Source organism: Panthera onca, chromosome X, assembly GCF_046562875.1.
Source record: "Panthera onca isolate mPanOnc1 chromosome X, mPanOnc1 haplotype 2, whole genome shotgun sequence".
Classification (NCBI taxonomy): domain Eukaryota; kingdom Metazoa; phylum Chordata; class Mammalia; order Carnivora; family Felidae; genus Panthera; species Panthera onca.
This window is the reverse complement of record NC_138357.1, coordinates 58,062,539-58,083,998: the sequence shown is the minus strand read 5'-3', so window position 1 is coordinate 58,083,998 and position 21,460 is coordinate 58,062,539. Positions and strand designations below refer to the sequence as shown.

Below are 21,460 nucleotides of genomic sequence, written 5' to 3'. Positions count from 1 at the left end.
CCCTACAATCTGGTAATCATGCTACTTGGTATTTATTCCCAAAATACAAAAACACTAATTCAAAGGAATTCATGCACCTCTATGTTTATTGTAGTACTATTTACAATGGCCAAGTTATGAAGTAGTCCAGGTGACCATTGATAGATGGGTAGATAAAGAAGTTGTGGTATAAATATACAATGGAATATTATTCAGCCATATAAAAGAATTAAAATCTTGCCATTTGTAACAAGATGGATGGATCTAGAGGGCATAACACTCAGTGAAAGACATATACCATATGATTTCACCCATATGTAGAATTTAAGAAACAAAACAAACAAGCAGAGGAAAACAAAGAGAGAGAGAAACATATCAGGAAACAGACTCTTAACTGTAGAAAACAAACTGATAGTTACCAGAAGGGAGGCAGGTTGGGGGGGGGGGGATGGGTGAAATAGGTGATGGGAATTAAAGTATACACTTATGATAAGCACTGAGTAATGTATAGTATTGTTGAATCACTATATTTTACCCATGAAACTAATATAACACTGTATGTTAACTATACTGGAATTAAAATAAAAAAAAAAAACTTAAAAAGTGATAATGATTGGTTAAATAGATTTTATACCATGGAGCACTAAGCAGCAATTAAAAAGATGGAAGAAAATTTTTGTGTAGTGGTGTTCTATGTCTCAGATATATCATTTTTTAAAAACTCCAGTTACAAAAAGAGGATCTCTTTTGCACTGCTGGTGGGAATGCAAACTGGTGCAGCCACTCTGGAAAACAGTATGGAGGTGCCTCAAAAAGTTAAAAATAGAACTACCCTATGACCCAGGAATTGCACTACTAGGTATTTATCCAAAGGATACATATGTGCTGTTCCGAAGGGGCACATGCATCCCAATGTTTATAGCAGTGCCATCGACAATAGCCAAAGTATGGAAAGAGGCCACATGTCCATCAACAGATGAATGGATAAAGAAGATGTGGTATATATATACAATGTAGTGCTACTTGGCAATCAAAAAGAATTAAATCTTGCCATTTGCAATTACGTGGATGGAATTAGAGGGTATTATGCTAAGCGAAATTAGTCAGAGAAAGACAAATATCATATGACTTCACTCATATGTGGAATTTAAGACGTAGGACAGATGAACATAAGGGAAGGGAAGCAAAAATAATATAAACACAAGGAGGAGGACAAAATATAAAAGACTCTTAAATACAGAGAACCAACTGAGGGTTGCTGGAGGGGTTGTGGGTTGGGGGATGGGCTAAATGGGTAAGGGGCATTAAAGAAGACACATGTTGGGATGAGAACTGGGTGTTGTACATAGGGGATGAATCATTGGAACCTACTCCTGAAATCATTATTGCACTATACGCTAACTAACTTGGATGTAAATTTAAAAATAAATTAATGAAATTTAAAAAAAATTAATAATATAAAAACTCCATTTATAGAACTATGATATAAGCCAATTAAGGTTTTTAAATATTTAAAAAAATATATACTCATTGTGTATAAAACAACAGTTTTACATCTGAAGAGGAGTGATATTAAGTGGTGAATGAATATCTCAAAAGTAGAAAATTCAAAAAAGTATAAAGAAAAATATTCATAAAATCACACAATTCAAAAATATATTATTACCATTTTATCTACACTCCTCTAGAATTTGTACATACATACACATATGCACACAGACTTGTTTTTCTTTTTTACACGAGATGGGATAATGCTATATACATACATCTTTTTGTAACTTCCTTCTTTTGTTCGACTATATATTGTGGATTTTTTACCATGACACTAATTCCCCACCTTTTTTATTTAACAAACATTTATAGTGCTTACTATATTTCAGGATTTTCCAAATACCATGCTTATAAACATCTGAATTCTTTAATGTTCTCTTAAGACATTATTTTTATTGCTGTAAAAATATGTTTTTTGTGTGTAACATCAACACTGCTCATTCAGATTAGGTATTTTGATATATGAAGGAGCAGTAGGGAAAGCGTGTCCATCACTGTGATTGAAGTGAGATAATTTTCAAAGAACTTTCTATAGAGAGGTTGAGGTTTTTATAGAAAATACCTGCAAAATGTTCTTTTGGTCTGGAGTGCAACATTAACAGGAAAACAAGTCAATTACTCTTTTTACAAAACTTTATTTAAACATACAGTACATTTTTGATATACATCCAAGTAGATTTCCTTACCACAAATATAATTGTTAGTCAAGTCTTTATTGTCTGTTCAAGTTATGGCACAAATAGTGTTTTCAGTTCAAGCTCTTTTTGATCATACCTCCTATGTAGGCAGACACTGCATCTGTTTGGATCTTTGTCAAGTCATGAATCCCAATTGCCACAGAGATTTACAGTATTTCCATGAAGTTCCCACTTCAGCCTGTGATGTACCAATCACTATTAGAATATGGGCCAAAAGCCTATAAATAAAGTTAGTGGTGGAATTCAATAATAAATACTTTTCCAATAACAAAAGCTTGAATTTTACATGTCTCCTAAATTTTCTGTCTTATGACTAAATTTCAGGTATTTAGAAAGTTTACTTGATAAAGTATAACTTAGAAAGTATGCTGTTCTGTTTCTCTTGGGATTGAATCTGAATGTTCAGATTTAATTATCTCCTGATGGAATCATAGATGTCACTATTCAATGTGTAGGTTAACATAGCTAAAACCACTAACACCCGGTAAAGAGAGGGACTGTGGTCTGATTAATGGAGTACAACTAGAAAGTATACGTTAAAATATTCTCTAGCACACTTGCTGTCGCAGTCATAGTGGAGAGAACAGTAACACGGAAATTAAGAAACCTAGGTCCTAAAACAATTTTTTTAAGGAAAAAAAAAAGAAAAAAGAAAGAAACCTGGGTCCTAATCTTGTCTCTGTCCTTAATTATGCAACAGTAATGCTGCTTTTTAATGAGTCCTTTTCTATGTCTCAGGCACTTTGTTGAGTGTTTCATGTGAATTTTTCTCATATTCATTCTTACAAAAATCCTGTAGAGTAGGTACTATTATCATTTCCATTTAACAAACAATGAAATAGATAACTAGAGAGGCTGAAATAACTTGCCAAGAGTTATAGCTAACAAGTGGAGAAACAACAATTCAAATCCAGGTCTCTCTGACTCCAAAATGCTAAAGTGTCCCGTGTTTCTAGCATTAAGGCTTTTGGACAAGTTAATTCCTGTCTCTCGGCCTCCAGAGATTGAACTAAAAGAAAATGGTCTCAAGCTTTCCTCCAGCTCATTCATTTTAGCCATTGTTTCTTCTTTCCACTATAATATAGTCAGGTTGTATCCCATATCTTTGGTCTTGTATATTAGTGATGTTCAGAAATCATTTTTCTGAATAAATATTTTGTAGCTATTTCTTGTAAAGTTTCCTTTCCATATACATACTTAATTTTAAAAAGTGTAATTTCCCTTAGGAGTATAATGCTAAATAGAGCTGAAATAGGATTATGGGTGGACTGGAGGGCTCTTGATCTTGGCATTGATATATCCTGCCAAGGTGCTCCTGCTGCTACACCCACATACTACTGACCATTTAGAGAGTGAAGGAGACAAAGGAAGGGATGTGGTGAGGCAGCAGAAGGCACCCCAACACCCCATCAGGAGAGGCAGTTTAGGGTCCTATGGCACAAGCCATAAATTTGAGATCCCACTCCTGGGTTTACTTAGCCCCTTCAAATTTAATTATAAGTAAATTTAACATATTCATGATATTTTACATTTCCAGGGGGTATTATTACCTTTTCTATTTCTGAGATATGTTTACACAGTCTTCCCAGCTTTATCAAAGATCAATATTTTCTCATTTATAAGGCCCATGCCACATTGTCAATTCGATGGTTTCAAAACTTACCCTTAGACATATAAGAAAAAAAAGACTATCCTCCATATAATCTTTTGGTCAAGAAGATAATGGCCATGTAGGATTAGTGTAAAATATGAATCAAGAATAAATGGATATTTTTGAATGGCATTTTCACATAGGCTTATTGAAGGCAATCTAATAGATGGATGGATCTACTATTGGGAGATCACTGTCCTCTTTAAATAATATTAATTTTCAGTGCAACACACTTTATGCCACAGATGTATTCCTGAAAAGTTGTGCTCAAACTGGACTTCTATTAATCCATATCTTCTCTTCTACTTCCACAATCATTTTAGAATTGCTATATTGTGAATTTAGTCTTCATTTGTCAGTGGTTCTACAGTAGCACACCTACCTTTCTCTGCCTAGAAGTTAATAGTGTATGCAGTGCTGATATGTACTACCTAGGAACTCCTAGGAACTCCTACTTAAAAAAAAAAAAACAAAACAAAAAACCTGAATTCATTGGTAAAGCAAAGAACCATTTTGTAACAGGCTCCAAAGTGTTGTGCTTTATAAATCTAGACATTTTGATAGTGTTAAGACAGGATGTGCCTTAAAATGGATTACCATCTCACATCTAGCAGCCAAATATTATTTTTCAAGAGATCTGAAAGACAAATGATGTTCAAGAGTTAGCTTACCTTTTCACACAATTTTCAAATCCAGATTTAGAAAATGAATAGCATTTCCTGTAGGTAACTTTTTCTAGTCATAATAAAGAGTAATAAAAAGTTTTAAGTTTTGTACAAATTTTTTTTTGTTATTACATAAGCTCAACCAAAGGAAATCACTTTCTGGTACATTGCCTATTTCCGATTTTTAAAATTCTAAGCTCCTTAGGGTATATCACTGAGATTATATCTCAAGCTTTGTCCACATACTTATCTGTAAAACTATTTTAAATGTTCACATATTATGTTAATATCTTCCATACTAAACAAAGGTGGATTTCTGCAAAACCTTAGAGCATATTTGAACGTTAGAGCCAGCATTTTAAGTCTTATTCCAGAGTATTATTTTGCAAACCTACTTCTAAAATAAATTCAAATAAAAAAGAACAATTTAAGATCACATGGCCAAAGGCACTAGGTTTGAAGTACCCTATTTTGATTGATTTCCATTATAACAGTTACATTTTACATTAAAAATCAAAATCTCACATTGGACACATGCATTTATATATGTACATACACATATATACACAGATAAAGTTGGTTTTGGAGGTTCTAACAATGAAATTTCCCAGATGTGTTCATTATTTTTTTCTTTTCTTTAAGTTTATTTATTGATTTTTGAGAGAGAGAGAAAGAGAGAGCATGAGCAGGGGAGGGGCAGAGAGAGGGAGAGAGAGGATCCCAAGCAGGCTCTGCACTGTAGGCATGGGGCCCGATGCAGGGCTCAGTCCCAGGAACCTTGAGATCATGACCTGAAATGAAATCAAGAGTCAGATGCTAAACTGACTGAGCCACCCAGGCATCCCTTTTTTCCTTCTTTAAAAGTTTTTAGGGGCGCCTGGGTGGCTCAGTCGGTTAAGCGTCCGACTTCGGTTCAGGTCATGATCTCACAGTCCGTGAGTTCGAGCCCCGCGTCAGGCTCTGTGCTGACCGTTCAGAGCCTGGAGGCTGTTTCGGATTCTGTGTCTCCCTCTCTCTCTGGCCCTCCCCCGTTCATGCTGTCTCTCTCTGTCTCAAAAATAAAATAAAAGTTAAAAAAAAGTTTTTATTTAAATTACAGTTATTTAACATGCACTGAAACATCAGTTTTAGGAGAATTTAGTGATTCATCACTTACAACACCCAGTGCTCTTCACAAGTGCCCTCCTTAATACCCATCACCCATTTAACCTATCCACCCACCCACCTCTCTTCCAGCAACCCTCATATTTGCATCCATGGTTAAGAGTGTGTTCTATGGTTTGTTTCTCTCTCTTTTCCCCCCTGTGTTTATCTGTTTTGTTTATTTTTTTAAAATTTTTTAATGTTTATTTATTTTTGAGAGAGAGACAGAGAATGAGCAGGGGATGGGCCGAGAGAGGGAGACACAGATCCTAAGCAGGCTTCAGGCTCTGAGCTGTCAGCACAAAGCCTGACGTGGGGCTTGAACTCATGAACTGTGAGATCATGACTTGAACCGAAGTTGGATGCTTAACCAACTGAGCCACCCAGGTGCCCCTCATCTGTTTTGTTTCTTAAATTCCACATATCAGTTAAATAATATGGTATTTGTCTTTGCCATATTTCACTTAGCATAATACATACTAGCTCCATCCACATCTTTGCAAATGGCAAGATGTCATTCTTTTTGATGATTAATATTCCATTGTGTATATATACCACATCATCTTTTTCCATTCAAAATTTGATGGACATTTGGACTCTTTCCATAGTTTCTCTATTGTTGATAAAGCTGCTATAAACATCAGGGTGCAAGAATCACTTCAAATCAATATTTTTGTATCTTTTGGGTAAATATCTAGTAGTGAAATTGCTGGATCATAGGGTAGTTCTATTTTTACCTTTTTTGGGAAACTCTATACTGTTTTCCAGAGTGGCTCCACCAGTTTGGATTCCCACCAATGGTGTAAGAGGGCTCCTATTTCTCCACATCCTTGTGAACATCAGTGTTTCCTGTGTTGTTAATTTTAGCCATTCTGACAGGTGTAAGGTAACATCTCATTGTTGTTTTGTTTTTCTCTGGTGATGAGTGACATTGAGCATCTTTTCATGTGTCTGTTAGCCATCTATACATCTTCTTTGGAAAAACATCTATTCATGTCTTCTGCCCATTTATTAACTAGATTATTTAATCTAGTTAGCACTAGATCTGGGTGCTGAGTTTGATAAGTTCTTTATTTATTTTGGATATTGACTCTTTATCAGATATATCATTTACAAATATCTTCTCTCATTCTGAAGGTTGCCTTTTAGTTTTGTTAATTGTTTCCTTCACTGTGCAGAAACTTTGTATCTTGATGAAGTCCCAATAGTTTGCATTTGTTTCTCTTGCCTCCAGAGACATGTCTAGTAATAAGTTGCTATGGCTGATGTCAAAGAGATTGCTGCCTGTGTTCTCCTTTAGGATTTGATGGTTTCATGTCTCACATTTAGGTTTTTTATCCATTTTGAATTTATATTTTTGTATACTGTAAGGAAGTGGTCCAGTTTCATTCTTTTGCATATTGTCATCCAGTTTTCTCTACACCATTTGTTGAAGAGACTGTCCTTTTTCCAATGGACATTTATTCCTGCTTTATCAAAGATTGGTTGATCAATATAGTTGTGCATCCACTTCTGGGTTTTCTATTTTGTCCCATTGATCTATATATCTGTTTTTTTGTCAGTTCCATACTGTATTGATCACTACAGCTTTGTAATATAACTTGAAGTCGAGAATTATGATGCCTCCAGCTTTGCTTTTCTTTTTCAGGATTGCTTTGGCTATTCAGGGTCTTTTGTGGTTCTATACAAATTTTATGATTGTTTATTCTAGCTCTGTGAGAAATGCTTTTGGTATTTTGATAAGGATTGCATTAAATGTGTAGATTGCTTTGGGTATTATAGACATTTCAACAATATTTGTTATTCGAATTCATGAGCATGGGGAATTTTTCCATTTCTTTGTGTCATCTTCAACTTCTTTCATAAGTGTTCTGTAGTTTTCAGGGTACAAATCTTTTACCTTTTTGATTAGGTTTATTCCCAGATATCATATGGTTTTTGGTGAAAGTGTAAATGGGGTTGATCCCTTGATTTCTCTTTCTGGTACTTCGTTATTCCTGTATAGAAATACAACAGATTTCTGTAATTGAACTTGTATCCTGCAACTTTACTGAATTCTTATATTAGTTATAGAAATTTTTTTGGTAGAGTCATTTGGGTTTTGTACATAGAATGTCATGTCATCAGTAAATAGTGAAAGTTTGACTTCTTCCTTGCCAATTTGGATGCCTTTTATTTCTGTTTGCTGATTGCTGAGGCTAGGACATCCAGTACTATGTTAAATAACAATGGTGTGAGTGGACATCCTTCTCTTGTTCCCGACTGTAGAGGAAAAACTCTCAGATATTCCCCTTTGAGGATTATATTAGCCATGGGTCTTTCGTATATGGTCTTTATGACATTGAGGTATGTTTCCTCTATCCCTACTTTGCTGATGGTTTTTATCAAGAAAGGGTGCTGTGCTTTGTCAAATGCTTTCTCTGCATCTATTGAGAGTATCATATACTTTTTCTTCCAGCATCATATGGTTCTTATCCTTTCGTTCATTAATGTGGTGTATCACACTGATTGATTTGTGAATATTGAGCCACCTCTGTAGCCCAGGAATAAATCCCTCTTGATCATGGTGAATGCTTCTTTTAATGTACTGTTGCATTTGATTTGCTAATATATTGTTGAGAATTTATGCATCCATTTATCAATAGGAATATTGGCCTATAATTCTCCTTTATAGAGGGATCTTTGGTTTTGGAATCAAGGTAATTCTGGCCTCATAAAATGAGTTTGGAAGTTGTCCTTCCATTTCCATTTTTTGGAAAAGTTTGAAAATAGGTTTTAACACTTTGAATGGTTGGTAGAATTCTCCTTGAAGCCATGTGGCCCTGGACTCTTATTTGTTGGGAAATTTTTGATTACTGATTCCATTTCTTTGCTGATTATGGGTTTCCTCAAAATTTCTATTTATTCATATTTCAGTTTTGTAGTTTATATGTTTTTATGAATTTATCCATTTCTTCCACATTGCTAAATTTGTTGGCATATAATTTTTCAAAATATTCTTTTACAATTGTTTGTATTTCTGTTATATTAGTTGTGATCTCTCCTCTCTCATTTGTGATTTTAAATATTTGGGTCTTTTTTCTTTTTGATAAGTCTTGTTAGGGTTTTACAATTTTTATCAATTCTTTCAAAGAACCAGCTCCTGGATTTATTGATCTACTCCACTGTGGGTTTTTTTTGTTTCTATATCATATATTTGTGCTCTAATCTTTATTGTTTCCCATTTTTGCTGACTTTAGGCTTCTTTTGTTGTTCTCTTTCTACCTCCTTTAAGTGTAAGGTTAGGCTAAGTATTTAAGATTTTTCTTGATTCTTGAGGTAGGCCTCTATTGTTATATACTTCTCTCTTATGACTGCTTTTGTTGCATCCCCAAGGTTTTGGACTGTTTTCATTTTCATTTGCTTCCAATATTTATTTCTTTTTTAATTTCCTGGCTAACCCCTTCATTCTTTAGTAAGATTTTCTTTAACCTCCATGTATTTGTGGTCTTTCCAAATGTTTTCTTGTGGTTGACTTCAAGTTTCATAGCATTGTGGTCTAAAAATATGCATGGTATAATCTCAGTGTCTCTGTACTTTTTGAGGGCTGATGTGTGACCTAGTATGTGTTATATTATGGAGAACGTCCCATGTGCCCTCTAAAATAATGTGTATTCTGCTGCTCTAGGATGAAATGTTCTGACTATATCTGTGAAGTCCATCCTGTCCAGTGTGTCATTCAAAGCCATTGTTTCCTTATTGATTTTCTGCTTAGATGATCTGTCCATTGCTCTAAGCAGGGTGTTTAAATACCCTATTATTATATTATTATCAATGAGTTTCTTTATGTTTGTTATTGTTTATATATTTGAGTGTTCCATGTTGCAGGCATAAATGTTTACAATTATTAGATTTTATTGGGTAGACCCCTTTATTATGATATAGTGCCCTTCTTCATCTCTTGTTAACAGTCTTCAGTTTAAAATCTGTATCTATGTCTAAGTCTATATCTATATCATATCTATATCTATATCTATCTATATCTATATATCTATAGCTATATCTATAAACATTTTGATGTAAGTGTTGCTACTCTGGCTTTGTCTTGATTCCATTTGCATGAGAAATGTTTCTCCACCACCACCCCCCCCAATTTCAATGTGTAAGGGTTTTTAGGTCTATAATGAGTCTCTTGTGGCAGCATATAGATGGGACTTGTTTTATTAACCATTCTCATACCATATGTCTTTTATTTTAGCATTTAGTCCATTTACATTAAGAGTAATCATTGATAGATATTAATTTAGTGATGTTTTATTACTTATTTTGTTGTTTCTGGAGATTTTCTTTTCCTTTCTAGTCCTTGTCACTTTTCTTTCTTTCCCACTCAAAGAGTCCCCATTAATATTTCTTGCAGGGCTGGTTTAGTGGTCATAAACTCCTTTAGTTTTTGTCTGGGAAACTGTTGATCTGTCCTTCTATTATGAATGACAGCCTTGCTGGTTAGAGTATTGCTGGATGCATATTTTTCCCATTCATCATGTTGAATATATCATGCCACTCCCTTCAGGTCTGTCAAATTTCTGTGGAGAGATGTGCTGTTAAATTTATTTGTCTTCCCTTATAAATTATAGACTTCTTCTGTCTTTCTGGTTTTAGGATTTTTTCCTCTATATTTTGCAAATTTAACTATGATATATCTTGGTGTTGGCCTGCTTTTGGTGATGGGCATTCTCTCTTCTTCCTGGATCTGGATGTCTCTTCCCTTTCCCAGATTAGGAAATTTTTAGCTAAAGCCTCCTGCAATAAACATTCTGCTCATTTCCCCTCTCTTCTTCTTTTTGACCACTATGATATGAAAATTTTATTGCTTTATGAAATTGCTGAATTCCCTAAGTCTACATTTGTGACCCAATATTTTTCTTTCCCTCTTCTTTTCAGCTTCAGTATTTTCCATAATTTTATCTTCTTATTCATTCCCCTGCTTCTTCCATTCTTGTTGTCATTACATCCAATCAGTTTCAGATCTCACTTATAGCCGTTTTTATTTTGGCCTCTTTTTTAGGTCTTTTATCTCTGTGGTAAGGGACTCCCTGGTGTTTTCTATGGTTTTCTCAAGACCAGCTAGTATCCTTATGATCATTGCTTTAAATTATGGATCAGGCAGGGGTGCCTGGATGCCTAGTTCAGCTCAGGTCATGAACTCATGGCTTGTGAGTTCAAGCCCTGATTCAGACTCTTACTGACAGCTTGGAGTCTGGGGCCTGCTTTGGATTCTGTGTCTCCCTCTTTCTCTGCCCCTCCCCTACTTGTGTTCTGTCTCTCTCAAAAGTAAATAAACATTAAAAAACTAAAAAAAATTATGGATCAGGCATATTACTTATACGTGTTTCAGTTAGATCCCTGGATGTGACCTTTTTCTATTCTTTCTTTTGGGATGAATTCCTCCATCTTGGCATTTTGTGTAAGTCTCTGTCCTCTGTGTGTTTGGAAAGCCTGTTATATTTCATGCTCCTGAGAGTAATGGCTTTTTGAAGAAGTGGTCATAGGGATGCCTGGGTGGCTCAGTCAGTTAAGTGTCTGACTCTAGATTTTGGTTCAGGCCATGATCTCATGGTTCATGTGATCGAGTCCTGCATCAGACTCTGCATTGAAAGAACAGAGCCTGCTTGTGATTCTTTATCTCCCTCTCCCTCTGCTCCTCACTCACTTGTGCTCTCTCTCTCTCAAAATAAATAAATAAACTTAAAAAAAGTGGTAATTTACTATCCAGGGCTTGGAGCTTTAGGAAGCATCTCTGATGTATGCTGTGTGCACTCTGCTGCTGCATTTTGGCAGCTCTTTCTCTCAGATCAGCCCTCTGCAGAGTTTCTCATTGCCAGTAGTGGGGAGTGTTTGGATCTTGGCCACAGAGTGGCAAGTTTTAAGTAGGTGTGCCTTAGTCGGCTTGTTAAAAGAGGCATGATCCTATTTCCACTAGAGCTGAAGCTTTGCAGAACTCTATGGTCAGTAGACCTGATGCTTGTGAGGGATTTGTGTTGATGGTCTGGAGGAGGCACCAGCTGCCTTGGTTCTCAGGCATGCTTTCCCTAGAAAAGTAGCACCTGCAGAGTGCAGGAGGGATGGGCTTGGTGTAAGCAGCTTAGGCTGCCACTGTTAGCACTGTGATGCTCACTGAAGTTAGTTTACACTGAGGGTTGTGGAAAAGAAATGGTACCTGACCCTCTCATCTCAGGAGGGGGAATTTGCACCTGCCTCTGTTCTGGAAGCTCTCCCAGAAAGAGTGAACAATCTCATGTGTCCCAGGCATCCCTCAGATCCCTGCCTTCACCCTGTGTCTAGGCCATCTGCTCACCGGGCAGCTCCATGCACCTCTGTTATATCCCATGGAAGCCTGTTGAGTTTTAAAACTCCAAGTTTAGGGACCTGGTGTGGCTGGGTCCCACATTGGTCCTCTGGGGGAGGGTCTCACCATGCTGGAACTGATGCAGGTTTGTCCCAGAAGGGCAGTCACACCAAAGTGCAAGGGGGTGGATTTGGAATAAAGTGCAGGAAATAACCAGTATGCAGGTTAGCCACCCTCAGCAGGTATCTCTGCACCTATGTTGGTGGGCAGGGGAGGGTAATGATGCCTGCTGGCTCTTTTGTCCCTGAAGAGGCAATGCACCTCTCCCAGATGTTCTCCATGAAGGGGGAACCATCTCTCTTGGTGCATCCCAAGTGGTCCTCAGATTGTGCCATCCACTACCAGGCTATCCGCTCTCCTTCTCCACAGGAGCACTGCAGTGCCAGCTGGGCTCCATATGAACCACATTGTGGACTTCTAAAACTCCTGTCTTTGAGCCCCGTTGCTTGTAAAAACTCATGAAAACCAACCCCTTTCATTTTCTCAATGTCTTTAGGGAAGTATTTTCCTTGTGCAATCCCCTGTGCACTCCTCTCTCTCTCACCTCTCCCCATGACCAGGGCTCCCTCCTCTCCATAATATCCATGATCCTTTTCTCTCCAAAATCACATCTCCACACCTCCTTCCTTCCACGATGTGGCATTTTCTCTCCCTCGGGTTGTGCGTTTTGTTGGTCCTCAGATTGATTTCTTGAGTGTTCATAATGATTTGATATTTATCTAGCTGTGTTTGATGGACGAGGGAAGTCTAAGGTACTCCTACTACTCCATCATCTTCCCAGATGTGTCTATTTAGTTAAAGCTTTGTGTTTCAAGTATCAAATCAATACACATTTCCTGAAGACCAAAAGAAATCTTATGAGACAGGAGTTTCTCAAAAAAACTGAAGAGCAGGAATGATACTGAGCCTCATGGAGGACTGGATCATGAAATTAGGAACTTCTCAGAAACCAATGCTAGCTAGGTCCACCTGTCTCATCATTGTTTCTTTCTTTGCAAACTGACTTTGCTCCCCTGGCCACATGGTAGAAAATATAGCTTCTCATAGCTAAAGAGATTTTGCATTATGGGTCAGCCACTCAGAAAGTCAAACACTTAATGGGTACCAATTCCAAAATGCATTAGGGGCCTGATTCCACCTGATTGAAGCTACCATGGCCAGAGGAGCAGTGCTATGCAGGAGATGCATGGTCATGTGGTGTTTTGTTTAGGTACAGTAGATATAAGGATGAATAGCAGCATACCTACCCTCAAGTTGTTCACTATCTAGGATACAAGAATGAAATCAGAAAACTTGAAACTCAATGAGATAAGGGCTTTATGAACGGTACTGTGGGGAGCTCAGAGGGAAAAATCTTTGCCAAATGAGGTTGCTGAAGTGTTAGTAGTTAAACTAACATTAAATTTGGGTTTTAAAGGCAGAATAGAAAGTTTATTAGAGGAAAAAGGGTGTAGTGGTAGCAGAGAGGTGAAGGAATTCCAGAAAAGAAATGATATATGCAATAAGCCAAAGAGTGAAGATCCTGAGGAGTTCATTGTGACTGAAAATTAGAGTGTGAGGAGGAGAGAGAGGTAGAGTGATAGGAGATGAAGGCAAAGGGAAACAATGTTTTTGGGGGATGGTGGTCTCATATGCAATGCTAAAGAAGTCAGATTTTACTTAGTATGTAAAGGTTTTTAAGGAGAGAAGTGACATGATTAGGGCTATTATTTGTATTTAAGTGAAACTGCCACTACTAGGGCAGGTAGATACAGCTCATTATTATGAGAAAGAATATAATCTTATTACTAGTAGATCATAAACATGTTTCAGTGCATGAAGAATTCAGAGGAGAGGAGCAACCCAAATCTGTGTGACCTTGGACAAGTCATTTTATCTCTGTGATTCAGTTTCATCAAGAACCTAATCTGTAAAATAGAGAATGATAATAGTACCTACATGTTGTTTTGAGATTAAAAGTGTTAATAGTTCCTGGTACATAGTAGGCACTGCAAGTGTTACCCTTCATTTCTTTTCCTACCCTTTGCTGGCCCTCATAGTCCCAAGCCACACCCTCTCACAACCATATTTGGTGCAGGCTAGGGATGTGCCCTCAAGGGCTTCATTTTCACTTAACTTTGGTGTGTTGTTATGCTAAATAACTCCTCACCTTGTGTCAGCATGAGAAGGAATTCATGCAGTGGTTTCTTCCTCAATAGGTAATTGGAATAGAATGGGGAGCCTTGTGTCAAGACCAATGAGAACAATGGGTTGTGGGAATAGAAAGGAGGGAGCCATGATCAGGAAAATATTTCTGAGATAGAAAATATTTCTGAGATAGAACCAAAAAGATTTTGTGTCCAACTGAATATGGGAACTGAGGAGTGAGAAGTTGTGATTTTACATGTATGTAAGCAAGATAAATAGATCTTTTTCTACTACTTTATCAACTATTTTAATTTTTAAAAAAACAATAGTAGATGGTAGCTACACGTGTGGTGAGCATAGGATAACCTATAGAGATGTTGAATACTTACGTTGTACACCTGAAACTAATGTAACGAGTTAACTGTACTTAAAAAATAAAAAAAAAAACTGTGCACATTTCAATTGACTTTTCATTTGTTCCATTGGTAGCTCTAATTGGAGAAAAACAACTGAAGTGATCTCCACTCAGTAGTAGCCTGAATGGGGGATCTACTGTGCCATTAGCAACAATTGTTAGAACAACAGTTGCTTACAGCTAAACTATATTGTTAATATAGGAAATAAGACTGAAATTTGATATGGATAATTGGGGCATGTTATGTTTTACAATATATGTGTTCAGCTTAGTTTCCCCAAAATATGATTATGTTCAACAGATTCCCATAGAGTAGTGGTCACAAGCCCAAATGTGTATAGACACCAGAGAGGTTTCATGTTGGAAATTAGTAGCAGTCTCCATGTTGCAACATCTGAAAACATGAGTAAAAAGAAACATTTTAGAGGTTAAAAAGCATTAAAATGTTATCATTGATATTTATCAACAAAGTACAAAATAAAGCAGGTTTTCAGAGTTGCATGAGTATCACTTTCCCCACTCCATCTGACTCAATAATGCTATTTTCATTTTCAATTTGAGAGACAGAGGCTGTAAACATGTTTATTTTTTCCAAACTTGCCCTTGTGCCAAAGAGTTTGCTCAGCAAGATTCTTTCTCTCTGACCCTAGAAGCCACTGACCTAAGGTAATAAATTCAAATATGTGATTTTTGTAGCCCATGGTTTCAAAACATTATAAAACAAAATATATAGGATAGGACTGAACATATTAAGGCCTCCTTTTCAGAAACACAATAGTCATGCTGTAAAGTAACATACTATCTATAGGTTATTATTATTACTATTAATCAATGGACTTTTATCTGTCGTTTAAAAAATTTGCTATGAAAAGTTTTAAACACAAAAATACAAAATAGAAACACTCATATAGCATAACCTAGATTTAACCACTGTTAACATTTTATTATATGTATTTGCTTCACCTGTCTTTAAAAAATGTCTAACAGATAATGCTTTTTTTTTTAGCCTTTTAATTAATGTTTTTTTTTTAACGTTTATTTATTTTTTTGAGACAGAGAGAGACAGAGAATGAACAGGGGAGGGTCAGAGAGAGAGGGAGACACAGAATCTGAAACAGGCTCCAGGCTCTGAGCGGTCAGCACAGAGCCCGATGCGGGGCTCGAACCCACGGACTGTGAGATCGTGACCTGAGCCGAAGTTGGCCGCTTAACCGACTGAGCCGCCCAGGCGCCCCCAGATAATGCTTTTTAAAAAAATTACCATTACGACACCCAGTAGTTAAAATTATCCTTGATATCAACTAACACCCAGGCAATGTTCAATCCCTATGATTGTCTCAAAATGGATTTTTTGCTTTTTTTAAAACAAAGGTTTTATTTATTCAAAGCAAGGTCCAAACAAGGTCAGCATGTTGCACTTGGTTGATACATCTCTAAAGTTTCCTTTATTCTGTAATGATGCTCCCTTCATTTTATTTGTGTCAGTTAATTGCTGATAGAATCAGGTTATCTGTCCTGTAGAATTTTATACACTGCATCTTCATGATGTCATTAAACATGCTTCTATCCCCCTAATGTCTATAAATTGGTAGTTGAATGCTTCCCAGTTAGTGCTGGGTACTTACTATTATTACAACACATCAAGAGGCTTATAACATCTTATTTTCTACTTGTACTGTTTTTAAGATTGACCACTAGGTTCAGGTGATGTCTGCATCAAACTATTATCACTAAAGGTTTTAATAAAAATAACCATTACCTAGGTCCATTACTACATTGGGTTTACAAAATGGTGATTTTTTTCTAATTCTATCATTCCTCATGTAATTACAAATGGTGATTCTTCTATAACAATTTTCCTTCAACAACTATTTGAATACCCTGAAAATACAGTTTTTACAGGAAAGACATAATAATTGTTTCTTTCTTTTTATTAGTTTCTAGAATAAAAAAGGTGACATAGCAATGAAAGCAACGATAGATGAAAAAGAATAGTATATAATAGATGCTAATATATTAGATACTATTAGAAACGGGAATAGAGAATTAAGAGCTAGTATTTTATCTTTTTAATCTCTACAAACCAATCCTCTGCTAAATTGATAGTCTATTTTTTTTTTACCCCACATGAAAATCCTGAATAAAACAACTCACTAATGTTTTTAGATCAGCAAGTGTCCATGTCTAAAGAATATTTCTTTTAGGGGTCAGCTGTATCATTGAGAGGAAAAGGATTTACACATGCAAGTCCCATTAATATTAATAGGAGTTACCAGCATAAATCACACTGCAGTGATAGGTGAAAAGACTCTCCAGCCTACTAGAATTCCAGTTCTAATGATTATCTGTCAAATGGCCCTAAAAGTCATCATAGCCAGGAAGAGCGGACATGGCAACTTGTATGGGAAGGGCATGTCATTGCAGCTCCACAGCTAAACTATATTAATGGAAAGAAAACTTGCCTTCAAAATGTGATGTGGGATGCTAAGTGTTAAACCACTTATCGAATGTTTTAAAAATTCCACCATTAAAGAGGTGAATTCAAACATCAAATCACTTGTTTAAAAAAAAAGTGTGAATATTGTATGAGCTCCAAGATGCTTGAAGGATAATATGGCTACTTGTTTAAAAATTAAATTAACCTTATTTTTCTTAAATTTATGGATCATCTCACAGATAAATTGTCAGCTTTGAAAGACTCCTGTTATCTTTTGAATGCATTCTATCTAACACGCTTTAGGAAAATACCTGGAATTGACAGAAAATGTCACTCTGCTTTAATTATTTGATTCAAGAGCAAATCATAGTTCACTGAATGATTTCTGTAAAAAGAACATCAGCAGTCTCTTATCTATTTCAAGTAAGTTGTTAGGGATTCAACCACCATAGAGAAAAACATTTCATGTTCTCATTCACCAAGTAAATATAAAAAACAATTCATATTCTCATATACTAAGTGAGATGTGAAAACAGTTTGTAGGCAATCAATGTACTATAAAACCATAGTTCATGCCTCACAGCACTGATTTCAAACAGAATGAGGTCTGATGCTGGCATCTAGAACAATTTGCTAAGTAAATCAACCCATGTATCATTTGATTGCCTTTCTCAAGTGCTTAGAAACAAAACCAAGTATACAGCTGGATAATTAATTGCTTAAATAGTAGACTGATACCAACAAATCAGTTCCAAGACAATCTTTAATTTCTTGGCATACACGCAAAATTTTAATGTTGAAAACTAGGAAACCATGCCTGAAAGGCATCAAAACAGATTTTACTTCCTCTGAAAACTTTACTGTTACTGTGTGAAAATTATGAATAATCATATTTATGCTTTTGAAGTGCATATAAGAAAATTGCCCAGGAGTAGAGATAGATCACTCAATACCAATAGCAGTAAATAACTTACTTGTAAGAAAATTATTTAATTATTGCTTTGAAGGATCAATACTACTTAGCAATCAAATTTCAACAAAATTTTTTGAGATCTTTAGGACTTTAGACAAAGGGCTGCCTTTTTGGTAAGTACAGCTGTGACAGAAGTTAATCATTAGCATGGTCATTATTTTAGATAAAAGGCTGCCAATCTCAGAAACTACCATTCTAGAAGTTAACTATTAACGTGGCCATTTTACTACAGGCAACTAAGTATCACTGGAGATGGGAAAAATTGTAATTCAGTTTTCCTATAGAAAAATACCTAAATTTATAGTATCTATCTACCTATCTACCTACCTACCTACCTATCTGCTTTTCTGGATAGGCATACCAACCAGACAAAGACACAGTAGCAACACAGGGTAATTGGCTTTCATAATCACTAAACTGAGTGGTATTATCATGTTTGGTTAAAAAAGCATGCATAACTAAACATTTTAAACATATGAATCAAAATTCTTTGACAATAATGTTCAGCATTTTAAATTAGCTACTGAAACTTCTGTATTGCATATAACATGTTAACTTTATTTATATAACTTCAGGCTTATGATTCTACAACAAAACCAAAAAGTTTTTTCTGTTTTAAAACTATAAAAAAATTTATTTGCAGTACTTAAGACAGCTGAAAAGAAAGCTCTTAGAATAATTTCTATTACATTCTGAGGCAACAGGAAATATTTAAGATTCTCTATTAAAATGTTTTAAATGGTTGTGTAATATTTTAGTCACCACTAATCATATTTAGGAACTTTTAAATATTTCAATAGTATTTAATAAATAACCTGGAAGAGATTATGAGGATGGCTAATGGATAAAATAGGGTACAATATGGGTTGGGCCATGAGACCACAAAATATCTCCTTGTCTATATATAGATAGCTGCAGTAAAGCTATCGTAATTTTCTAGTTATTATTCTGAGCCTACTCTGATTGTTTACATAAATATGTATGCTGCATTCAAGAGGCCTTAACTCTTAGACTGTAACAAAGTACAGTATTTTAATTGGTGCCAGTGTATTCAGACTCAATACTTTTATACAGTGGGACCTTTCATATTGCTGGTATTGAGGGGCAGGGCCAATACCTGGTGCTTCTAGGTATGTATTGTGCATTTAGACCATGGCATAAGTTGGGTTTTGGGAAACATGATTTAAGATCTGAATCTATTAACAAAATATATTATAATGTGATTCCACTATCCCTGATTTGTATGATAATATAAAAGGGGAAGAGAGACACAGAAGGGTCCAAAGAGATAGGAGATGGGCTGTACAATGGGCAGAGCAGTTAAGAGCAGCCTGAGAGGCTGGGAAGGTTTTCCTTTCACCTGGATTCAGTTGTATCTACAGGGGATTGGAAAGGTGAGGCAAGGGCTACATTCCTTGGTTCTTTCCATTTCTTAGGAGTCTGTGACCTGAAGAGCTCATAGCCCCACTGCAACTGAAGTAAGAACTACATGATTTCTACTATAGCTATGGCTCTCTGATTGGCAATATAGGCCAGAATGCACAATAAACATTTTATGTATTTAATTATTGAAACAAATTAAGTCTAAACTATTGCTCAAATAAAGCACATCATCAGAGCTTGGCATCTGGAAAAATTTTAAATTGTCATGGTCATTGTAACTAGGTTTGCTGGCTATGTACAACCCTAACATTTTTATGTTAAGTGTATATTAGGGTTTACCAATTGTCATATTGTATTGAGTCTTTAGTGGTTTTAGGTTTACCTACCAGAAAAGGAATATGAATAATTTATACAGTGCTTTCCTTATTAAGATTCAAAACCAAAATTCCATGTTACTATGTTTTATGGTCTATAGACTATAAAATACTAATTTAGGAAATAGTTTTATTTTAAAAGCTTAATGCAATAAAAACACTGTGATCTACTGTGTTGGGGGAGTTGACAGCAAACAATTTGCTGCATGAGATTTTTGATATTCACCTTCAAGTCAAGGGGAAAACAACATTCCCCCCAACCCCCAAAAATCATTTTAAGGCTTGCACTGCATTTATCTTCAAAATCATCCTCCTAAGGTAGGGAGAGTGTTACTATTTCTATCTTACATATGGAGAAAGTGAGCCCTATTTTTAGACAAAATAAACAATTTGTCTAATCTCATCAGTAGTATAGCTAGGACTAAACTGGGTCCATATACAATTAGGTTCTAATTACTTGACTAGACAGAATTTCCACATACTGATGAGAATATCCAAATCTTTCTTTCCATGACTTCAGTCCTATAAGCTTTCCTAGTGTGCAAATGATTCACATACAAATAGCACTACTAACATTAAAAAATGTTGAGTAAATGGACTCATGATTTGTTTGTAAAAATGTATACCTTAATATTGGAGTTTTCAATAATTCTCAAGATAGAAAACAAACCAAACCTCTATTCCAAACAGGCTCCTGCCTATATCAGGATATTTTAGCTCTCCTCAATTACATTTACATGTGCTTTTATCATTGGTGCCATCATGCTTATATCCATAAAGAAAATAGAATTAAAATAATCACAGGAAATACGTGACTGGATTCTGAAGATGTGGATTTCAATCAAAGATCCAAAGTGATAAGCAAAAGCTTTCCTAATACCACAGAATTATTAACAATGCATAGGATCACTTTCATATCCACAGCTATATTCCTGGAAATCAATCCATTTATATTCATCTGCTTATTCCACAGGTGTATTATCTTAAAGTAGGCAAGCCAATGTGGTTTACAAGTATTTTGTGCTCTTGCAATGTCCTCTTTCAGGAAAACCCCCTTTTGGATTTCTATGCCCTGTTTTCTTGGTAATAATGTATGTCAACTGGCTGCTGTTTTCTAACATTTTTCAAACATTTCTTCCATGAAAAAGACTCTGAGGCCAGGAGGAATTTTCAAAGTGCGTGTATAGTTTGGTGTATATCCATTATTGAGAGGACTGCTCTGGGTTTCCCAGACTTCTGCTTTCCTGGGGAGTCTCTGAGTTCGCTTCTGGTATGAAACTAGATTCTGAAGCCTCTGATTGTAAACTGTCCCCATCAATGACAATGTCTTCAGGATTTGGTGGGGGTGGACAGAAGTCTTCGTTGGGGCAGATTTGCTGGAAAAGTGTTTCAGCCTGGACAGGGAAGAAAGGACATGATAGTTTTTGGTTATCAGCTTAAAATGTATATGACTTTCTGAAATTATTTTAAAAATGAAGGTATCACCCTTGAAAATTTCTTTGTTACAAAACTTTATCAAGTATACACTATCTTTTAAAATCCACTTTCAGAATTTCATGACTTTCCTCCAATTCTATGCAAGCTTTCAGGACCACCCTTCATGTATTATCAGTATTTGACCAGATTATCAAGTGTTCATCCCCCCAGCCAAAATTCCAAAGGGAACCAGTTCCCATCAC

The 21,460-nt window shown here is 35.8% G+C and overlaps 1 protein-coding gene across 2 annotated transcripts in view; it reads right to left on the bottom strand.

Moving 5' to 3' along the window:
• Positions 1 to 16,573: 16,573 nt before the first annotated feature.
• Positions 16,574 to 21,460, bottom strand: part of CHM (CHM Rab escort protein) — a 246,400-nt gene continuing 241,513 nt past the window's right edge. For both annotated transcript variants that reach the window (XM_081793306.1, XM_081793307.1), the window contains one exon: positions 16,574 to 21,175. In XM_081793306.1, coding sequence (XP_081649432.1) covers positions 20,984 to 21,175 — 192 coding nt within the window. In that variant the 3' untranslated portion in view covers positions 16,574 to 20,983. The remainder of the gene's footprint in view (positions 21,176 to 21,460) is intronic.